This window comes from Syngnathus floridae, chromosome 10 (genome assembly GCF_059516105.1).
Source record: "Syngnathus floridae isolate MCC-2025c chromosome 10, RoL_Sflo_1.0, whole genome shotgun sequence".
In the NCBI taxonomy this organism is placed as follows: Eukaryota; Metazoa; Chordata; class Actinopteri; order Syngnathiformes; family Syngnathidae; genus Syngnathus; species Syngnathus floridae.
Window position 1 is genome coordinate 9,489,810 of NC_142422.1, and position 10,328 is coordinate 9,500,137.

The following is a 10,328-nucleotide window of genomic DNA, read 5'->3' on the forward strand; positions in this document are numbered from 1 at the left end:
GGGCCACTGAAGAAACAAACTGCGATTACATGGCTTCTTTCATGCTACTTTCCCTTTCACTACAATTCTCGATTGGCTGAGGTAATGGAAACATTAGTCGCCATGGTTTAATTTTTCTCTTGTCACTCAGGGTTTCTCGTGCTTCATCTGATGCTTTCACACGTCATCCAGGTTTACTTTGACTCACTAGATGGACAATCATACAATATGGATGTGTCTTTTAACCACAAATTTGGTCTATAACAAATATTGACTACTGTGTGCACAAACCTGACCAAACAGACAAGGATAAAAATGCACTACGGTGTTGATGTCAGAGATGGAAAGATTTCAGTGTGGCAACCTGATGTTACTATTATTATTATGGTTATTGTGTCTCAGTTCCATCACCGGATGCAACATACCAGCCCTATAGACATGCATAGAGTTAAAAATCTAGACCAGGGGTGTCAAACTCTTTTTTTTCTCGCCCAAATGTCAACCCAAATAAATGTATATATGAACGTGTCATATTATATACAGTATTAGCTACAAGTCAAGTCAAGTCAAGTTAATTTATAAAGCCCTAAATCACAAGCAGTCTCAAAGGGCTTCACATATACAAAACAAATTGACAATTATTCTCAAAGCATCCCCTGATCTTAAGCTCCAAAGAGGGCAAGGAAAAACTAAAAAAAAAAAACTACACAACAAACTGATGACGAACTAGGTCAGGGTTCGGCGACCCAAAATGTTCAAAGAGCCATCTTGGCCCAAAAATACAAAAAAAACATACATGTCTGGAGCTGCAAAAATCTAGAAGTCTTTTAAAATGCAACAGAGACTGTCAATACATAAATTGTATGCCTACTATTAAAATAATTTTCAAAAAAAATAGTGGTATCAATTTGATCATTTCTTGTTGCGGCACATTAGAGTTCACCTACCTGCATAGCAGAGCTGGCTGTTCGATATCGGCACGTCACACGACTCATCCGTCACAGGCAATTGAGAAAAAGCTGGAGCTGAATTGATGTCCTTGATTTGCTGATCGGTGATATTGTTTGTGCGGAGAGGCATGTCTTTAGTTTTCTGAATGATCTCGGCACTCTGATATTTTAATGAATGAATCCTTCATCGGTGAATGGTTTTCCGCGCTTTATTAACTCCGGGGCTGCAACAAAACTTGCAGCAGTAGTAGAGTTTGGAGATGCATTCCACTTCTTGAAACTGTTTTTTCGGTCCTCAAATTTCTCCACCAGCACTGCAATTGCACTTTTCTTCTGTGTTGCAACTGGGTGATCGGCAGCAAATTTAGCGTGCTTTAGCTGAAAATGTCGCTCCAAATTCCTCTTCTTGTTATTTGACAACTTCTCATTGCAAATCAAACATGCAAGCAATGCTTCAGCATTGGCAATGAAAGCAAGTAGTTCAGTCCATTCTTTCTTAAACCCTCTGTTCTCGGCAGCAATCGTTCTCTTTTTGCCTTTTGGATCCATGGCCAATCACTCACACACCTGTTTACAACTCACCTGTGCTGCGTCACAGGCTATGACGCAATTTTGCTATTTGGCGTCATTCTTAAATTCGGTATTTTTAATATATTTACAACTACGCACATTTTTAATGTATAAGAATCCATGTGTCATGATAACCATCTAAAACCTTATTTAAAAAAACAACAACCTAAAAAAACATATTTTTCCATTTTCATGCATTTTTGCAAAAACTCTAGGGAGCCGCTAAGGGCTTGCTGAAGAGCCGCATGCGGCTCTAGAGCCGCGGGTTGCCGACCCCTGATTTAGGATGAAGAATTGGAGAGGTGCAATTTTTTGGGAACCAAATTGTAGATCAATTCTCACAAGGTATAACTGTCGTTGTCTTTGTTTATTATATTTTCAACAATACAAGAAACAATAAAGACATTTAATCAAATAGCAAGAGCACAAGAAGCTATTTTGAGACCAACATCCTTATAGCAATCTGACAAAATAGGCTCATGCTGAAAAATGTGCATCACAAGACATATCCAAAAGAGCAGATTCAACAGAAAACAGGGAAACATGAATACAAGTGCAGAAATTGAGAGTTACTTTATACCGAAGGCTCCAACAATGCAGTTTTGGCCTTCCACCGACTGCCATGAAACAACGGCAGACACACTAGCAGAAAGGCTCAAGCTATTATTTTCACCAAAATGCACTCAGTAGCTCACGTTTGAAGAACACAACACTGAATTAATTCCACATTATACCTCACAACTAAATTTTAAGTACCTTTACAGTATGCACGTAGAACAAAACATCACTTTATATTCAAAACACACAGCATTCATTCTGTCTTGAGTGCTTTTGTGCCTTCTGATGGAGCACAGCAAACTATGCGGTATATATCTAGTAAAGGCTGCGACCAGTTTACTTTAGTGTGACACTTTGTCAAGATCTATTTACATATCCAGTCCTTGGTTTGCTGAGCATGTATATCACGTCGAAGTGCTGGCCTCTGCAATGTGTTTGAAATACTCCCACAACTGTTATCTCAGTGTATCATGTGATAGCAGCTCTGTCTGCACCAAAAGGGTGACATAACTATTTTCTGTCATTTTCATTTACTACCTTTACCATGTTGTCGCAAAAGGATAGTCGGAATTTCTATGTAAAGTTGAACCCTAGGTTCTTGTTTTACTACATGCAAATATTTACACTGACAAAATCAAAACAATGTATCTAAAGAAAGGAAGCACCAGAACAATGAGAATGCCTTCTGTTTTTTTTTTTTAAATCATTCTTAAGTAACATGAAATATATGTTTATGCTTTATGTTGTGCTTTTTGTATGACATTCTTGCCCATTTTTTACAGGTGCTCCCTACACAAAAGTTATGTTTCACTACAGTGCATTTTATTTTATTTGGTTCAAGTGAGACAAAAAATAGTGCTGCTCAATTGCTTTCATTTGAATTCAGGCTTTGTCTGGGGGTCACTCGAAGTAAGCAAAGTGATTTCATGATGGTAGACCAATCATCATGTTCCTTTTTGCTGAGTCTAATATTTACACAGTCTGATATTTTCCACAGTTTGCTTAAACAGTTTGAGGACAGAGAGGATGCCAATGCAGAGTCTGACGATAAGCCTTTTTGAGTGTTGGCCAGAGTCCCGTTTTGGTGGCCCATGTACCACTCGTATATATTTATGATGTTCTAGAAAGTTGTAGTAATGCTTTTATACTGCATTATTTATACCTTTAAGAAACATCTGCGATAACAGTAGTTGTTTATATATATATATATATTTTTTTTTATACATTCATATTTTTATATTTTTAAAGACACACTTGGAAACACACAGACACACATTTCACATTACCCTGTTAGCACATTTTTTCAGGAAACTACCCTTTTTTATTCACAGAAAATTAGCATTCATTTGCTGTTTTTGTGTTCAGGCCAAAGCCTCGTCTAATGCAAAATATTGTTTTGTTGTCATCCTGTGGCGTCTTAGGCCAAGTTGAAATGAGCTGCAGGGCTTGATCCCTTTCCACTGAAAATAGTGTGGGTTCACTGTAGTGATGTTTTGGGGGTAATTACCTTAGCATGGTTCAGTCAGTCAAAAAGAAAATGGAAGCAGTTACGTTGATCTACATTGTTGTGTCTGCAGAAAAATAACATTTTGTATCTGTAATAAAGTGATATAAATTATTTAAAATAATGATAATGAACTTGTTTGTGCATCTTGTTATTTTAAATCAAACAGTGGACACTTACATATTAATGCAATGAAATCACATATGATTATAAATTAATTTGCCAACTGTGTTTGTTGCCAATTTGTCGATCTCTAGGTTTGAGCACCTTTCTCCAGTAGGGAGTGCTCCTCAAACAACATCTGATGGGCAATTGGCGGGAGTCCAGTGGGTACTAAGTGGTCACTTGGTGTGTTTAGTTCTTCCATTTCTGTAGTGAAGTGGTCAGGACTTTCTCCATTAGATGTATCCTTGATGACACTGTAGGTGAGCGCCACGCTGCATGAATTAGGTTTCTCCTTGTGCTGAGGCCTGCAGTGACACAGCTTTTTAAAGGCAGTACGGAACTTCTGAGACATGACGTTGTAGATGATCGGGTTGATGGCACTGTTCAAGTAGACGCAGAGGCGACAGAAGAGCAAGAACCAATTGTCCAGGTAGGCCTTGTGCAAGAAGGAGTTGACCACTACTAAGGTACGATAGGGCATCCAAAGTAAGGCGAACAGGATCACGACCACAGCCAGCATTTTGGTAACCTATTAAAAACAACAACACATTGTATAGTATGCATCAACCATTTTTGATTTTGTTTTCAATTTTCCTGTGTGAAAGGTTTTTAATGACAGTTTATCAGTATATTACTCTGAATAATAAACACACTGTTAGTTGTTAAACCAAATGAATGGAAGATGTCTTCTTGTTCTTGCATTGATTGCTGAGGACTGTAGCAAGTCGGGGCAAACATCAGCTGCAAGTGGTTGCATTTACATTCCCAAGAGTTCTGCCATCAGAGAAAATTGGATTTGGAGAGTCTATAATAATTTACTTTTTATTTTCATTTCCCTGTGGTGTGCTGGAATTGTATTACTATATGGTTCTATTACTATAATGAATCCTATTTTGTGGATTGTCCAATACGATTGCAACGTGATCAACAGGTGCACCTAATAAAGAGCTGAGGCTGGATTGGACACCCACGATGAGTATGAGCTACAGAATAATGACCTCATTATGAGCCTATTAGGACTGAATCCAAACGAGCCAAACATTATTTGCATAATAACATTCACACCCAGAAATGACATAAATTAAACTGTTTTGCTATCATTAAGGGGGGGTCAACGCAATAAACATACAACATAATTAATATAGGCTTGATACCAAATCTTAACAACGTTAGGAGTGCTCATGGTTACCACTACTCTCTGGCACTGTGATTCTTTATCCTTGCTTTTCATTCTAACGAACTGGTGAGATAATACATAGTTAATCCCAAATCAGGTGATTCACCATGGAAGGAAACACTTTTTCTGAAAACCCTGACATCAAGGGTTACCAACGTGTATTGCTATTTGGAAAAATAAAATGGAAAAATAGTGTAGCTTACATCTGAGCTGCATCTGGTATATATGATATCATTTTTAAACAACAATATTTTAAAATGAGATTTTAGTGCTGTATTGCTCAAAGGTCAGTAAAGTGCATGACCAAACCAGCATATTTACCCCATAATTATTTTAGCTAATTTATTTCAGTAGTGTACATGAAACCAGTAGCCCTTTGCATTATCAGTGCCTGTGAAGTAGCTTTTAATTTCTAAAGGTTGGTGACACTTGCTTTACAGTTTTTTCCCTGACATCCCTGACACACAGTATTGCTTTGATATAATTTGTAGTTATCTCTTAATCAGTTTTATATTTCCTTGTGCCCTTTCAACTAATTAATTGTTAATTGCATCATAATGCATTCAGATTTATGGAGTTCTGCTCTTGTTTGTTGTGAATAATGAAATGGAGAACTGCACAGGGGAACTAAGGTTCATCTAATCACCAAATTAAAACCCAATTTAAAGTTCTAAGATGTTTAAGAAGAATCTATTGTCTTGTTAATAGCACCACCCAAATAATCATATTGTATGTTATTTGCAATGAGATCTACGTTTTCACCATCTATGACAGCCAAACAAGCTGCTGCTCATCAGCAAATCATTATTCAGATGATTAATCTCCAAGGTGACGGACGGATAACATCTGCATGAAGTGCATTGTGATATTTTCAGTGTCATCTGTGAACAATACCTACTCCGATATCCTTTCTTGACCTTTTGCTAATCCAGCAAAATATCCATAATTTCCTCCCTTTCCTCCCAGTGCTTTGGTTAATGCTGACCAACCCAAACACATGAGCTTGTGCAGTTTTTGCTGTGCATTTGTCAAACAATATCCACCAACCACACCAATTGTGGGATAAAATCATGTTTGTGTTAGTGTTAAGCGATTAAATTGGTCAATAAGGCACGAACATCCTAAACTACCACACCCACTCTGTTATTGCAGGATTACTTCTTCCCTCCATCTGATGAACAAACATATTGCAAAATGCATGTCAAACATGCGTGTTGCAACTATGCCTTCAGTGTTTTTATTTTAGCACAATCTGAAGCAAATATACACAGACTAAAGGATGTTTTTTCATGAACAGAAAACAATCCTAGTATAATTCTGAGGAATTGTTCAATATTTGTGAAGTTGTCATGGGGCTTATGAAGCTTAGAGGAGCTGGTGGTGCATTCGCCCTTGTGTGTTTGCTCGGCTTTATTTAATTAGTTGAGCTTTTCTGTGCAGAAGAGGGCCATCTCACCATGAGGGAAATTTGCATTCATACCATACATTCATTTGCTGTAAGTATGTACAGTATTTACATATATCTGTGTGTATATAATGTGTGTGTGCGTATATATATATATATTTCTTTTTTGTTCTTTGTTTTCTTCACCTGTCTGCGAGATGCAGCAGTGCTGCTGCTGGAGGAGCTTGCACTGATGATCCTTCCTTCCCCTTTACTAGTTCCTCTCCTCCACTTGCTGGTGCTGTCCTTAGCATCCGCAGGCAACGGGTTTAGAAAAAGTATCCTGGCGATAAGTCCATACAGAACTGTGGCCAGTATTAGGGGCAGCACGTAAAACACTGCAAAGTCTATGAAGTAAATGGGCAGATATTGACTCCTGGATATTTTGTAGGCGCAGCTGATGAGCTCAACGTTGTCATATACCAAAGTTTGGGTGTCTGACAAAAAGAGCCACATTATGCAATACATTGACGTGAGCGCCCACACCAGCATGATGATCTTCTTAGCTCGGGATAAAGTACATAGGAACTGCGCTTTAATGGGATGACAGATCGCGATGTATCGCTCCACCGTGAATGCTGTGATGGAACAAGAGGACGCGTTAATTCCCAAATATTGGAAATAAGTGATCCCCAGGCAGCCTGCGTATCCATACACCCAATGTCCGTGCAGAGCGTCGGTGATGTTTGGCAGCCCGGCAGCAATAAGCACCATCAAGTCGGCTGCAGCCAGACTCACCAGATAGCAGTTAGTGGGAGTTCGCATGTGTTTAGTGGTCAGCACCACCAGGATGACCATTATGTTGCCCACCATGCCCACTCCGCAAATAAGGGACACCAAAAACACACTGACTGTCTTGTATTCAAGCGCGTAGTCGCACCACACACCCAAGGTTTGATTGTGCTGCGACGAAGACGTGTCATTCCCCGCTGTCACGTTGTCTGTGGTCAAGTTGTCCATCATGGGCTTCTTGGCAAAAAACAAAAATAAAAAATGCACTAATCCTAAAAAACAACAACTCTAAACCTGCAGTGGAATAATTTGCAAGTCCTGGTCGTCAAAAATCCAACTTAAAAAATCAATGTACTCGTAATTGTCCCGAAAATTAATACTACCTTCAAACAATTCAAACGTCCTATCTTTTCCATTATCTATTTCTTTTATATTCCCTCGTGGCTGCAAAAAGAGTCAGCCTCGCGTGTAGACTGAAGTTAAGAGTGGCGAGCGTCTGTTTCGTCCGCTCACACGCGTGAGTGAGAGGGGAGGTAAAGGCAGCCTCTGACTGCGCACCCTGGTAACACCACGGACAACCTGCGGGCAAGTGACACGATTGGAATGTGATGCACCCAATGCATGACTGCTAACTGCAGAATTATATTTCTGGACAATTTGAGTTGAGGCTTTTATCAATTGATATTTCACGACATGAAATGATATCAACTACAATGGGCTGGACTGAGTAGAATATGAAGAGAGACTATAGAGAGTATAGACCTGAAGCAGCTTATAAAGTGCCTTCATTTTTTTTAAAATGAAGTACATGAGATTAAAACCTAGCTCATAAGAATCTATAAAATGTAAAAAAACAAAAATCTCACAAAATTTGAACATCAGCATCATTTTTGGGGAGTGCACCGCTACAGCAACAGTATTTGACTACATAAAAATCTTTGGTCTTATTTGTCATCTTGAACACCCCCAATCACAATCAGATACAATCTATACAAAAAAATATATTAAAAAACTGAAATTAAAGGCAGGGTTTCTATTAGGTTTGACATTTGGCACCAAGAAAAAATTTGTAGGTCTTGCAATGGTACGTCTAACTTTTAGGCAGTTTTTTTTTCTTCAGCAAAACGTACAACCACGGCTGCTTTGTTGAAAATGTGTACGTAGCACTCCTGAGCTGTTGCTTTTAAACCACAAAATAAACTGATGAAATATTGATAATTTTCCATATTATGTGTGTACAAAATTTCATGCATGTTTAGACCCTCAAAATTAGGCTTGTTTTCTTGTAAAACAGCGTATTACCATAGCACGGCATTTCAAGAAAAAACCTCATGAAAGCCTAAACAACCTTTGCAGCAAATGTGAGATATTAAATCTAGACATCAGCTTGCAGGATGACTGTGATTCAGGCTCACAAGTCACAAGGCAATCGAACAGCCACATGCCATCCCGCCCATCCAGTTAGCGCCGTTTGGGGCCTACCGCCCGTGCCTCAACGTGTATTGATTTTTTTTTTTCAATCAAAACTCCACATACAGCACCTCATATGATCTACTATTTCGTTCACAACATATTACGCCTCTCTTCACTGATCCACTGTCAACGAATGCTGAATAACACTTCATCCTAAATGCTGTCATGAATCACACTTATAACTTCGCTATAAGCCATAATAACACAAAAGACATGCATTGGATAGGTTGAGAAATGCAATTTGAAGTCATCCAACATGTGATTCTGCTGGGCAGTCTGTCATCATAAAATAACAATCCTCATGCACTTACTGTGAGTAACATAAAAACCTATCAAACCTGACAGACTTTGGTTCAGTGACTGTTAAACTTGGGGATAGGAAAGTATAGTGCAGTAAATGTTCTTTAACTGAAGATCTAGAACATCAGAATGATTTGCATGCATTCAGGGCTGGACTGGTCCAAAAACACATAATGACATTTTGACTTAGACTGACGCACATATCCAAAATTATGGATGCATCAGTATTGACTGTGAATGGGTGTTGAACAGAGCACATCGGTTCATAAAACACACCCTGACCAGCAAGATTTTCTTGGTAAATTATCTGCCAACACAAAGTAGTAGAGGTAAAAAAAAAAAAAAAGAACCTCATTGTCTGACTGAAATAAAAAGTGAATCAACTTCTGAAGATAAAAGAAGTCAAGATGTACTATTCTGATTTGATATGGATGCAGCATTGGCTGCCAAGACCAAGAGCCCCAGTAGAGAAGCAATAATGGAGGTGAACAAAAACATTTACACTTGACTTGACCACCCAGCAGCAATACTGTCGCTTGCACATGGACTATTGAACGAGTGCTCGATCGGTGAAGTTTCTGCGTACTCACCATGTTGCTCCTGGCCCTTAAATACCAGCATCACTTTAAAATATTTGGCTCAATAAAAGATATAAGATCTATGTTTAATTGTTTTCATATTTGTGTCAAAAGAGGATCTCAAAACATACTCAATAGGGAAACAATGATCTGAGGATTGAATGATTTGTCGGGCTAAAACTATCCATTTCTTGTAAATGTATTACTAGTCTCTCTGTTTAAACGTAACGTTAATTTAAATAATAGAATAACATAAAATACAATTATGCCCAATTACAAATACATTTGTATGGGGGTTTGTTGAATTTGTGGTTAAAAACACATCAATATCGTATAATTGTCCGTCAATTGAGTCCTGTGAGTCAAAGTAAACATGGCTGGCTTAAATAAAGCACGAGAAATCAAGAGTGACAAGAGGAAAATTAAACCATGGCGACCAAAGTTTCCATCACCTCAGCCAATCAAGATTTTTACTGAAAAGGAAAGGATAGTAGCAAGAACGATTAAGCCATGTAATAGCTGTTTGCTTCTTCAATGTCCCAGTAAATCCCTCACAAGAGTGTTGAATGCATGAAAGATGCCTGTGGTCAAGAAGGCAAAATGACAAAAAGACTGGAGCAATCTATATGTGTGTGAGTGCTGAGCTAGTCCCTTGGTTCAGGGCCAAACAGTTAAAATGCCTCATTAAGGCCACTCTTAATATAAATGAATGGTGGACAGATATCAGTGATGTGATTTCTATTCTGACAATTTGTTCCAACAATTTACCATTTGAGTTTGGGGATTCAATAATGCCGGGTAACAGCAAATTTCAGTCAGAGATGACTTGATGAGTCACTAAACAGATTTTTGATGCTGATTTATAAAATCTTTACATTTTACATATTTTTAAAGGCAC

General features: G+C 38.3%; 1 protein-coding gene across 1 annotated transcript; it reads right to left on the reverse strand.

The window, feature by feature from the left end:
- Positions 1-1,949: 1,949 nt before the first annotated feature.
- On the reverse strand, positions 1,950-7,631 carry LOC148392295 (thyrotropin-releasing hormone receptor-like). The gene is made up of 2 exons (XM_088386945.1): positions 6,495-7,631; positions 1,950-4,255 (listed from the first exon to the last, which is right to left on the reverse strand). The coding sequence occupies exons 1-2, from the start codon at positions 7,308-7,310 to the stop codon at positions 3,815-3,817; spliced, it is 1,257 nt and encodes a 418-aa protein (XP_088243071.1). The 5' UTR covers positions 7,311-7,631; the 3' UTR covers positions 1,950-3,814.
- Between the last annotated feature and the right edge of the window lie 2,697 nt (positions 7,632-10,328).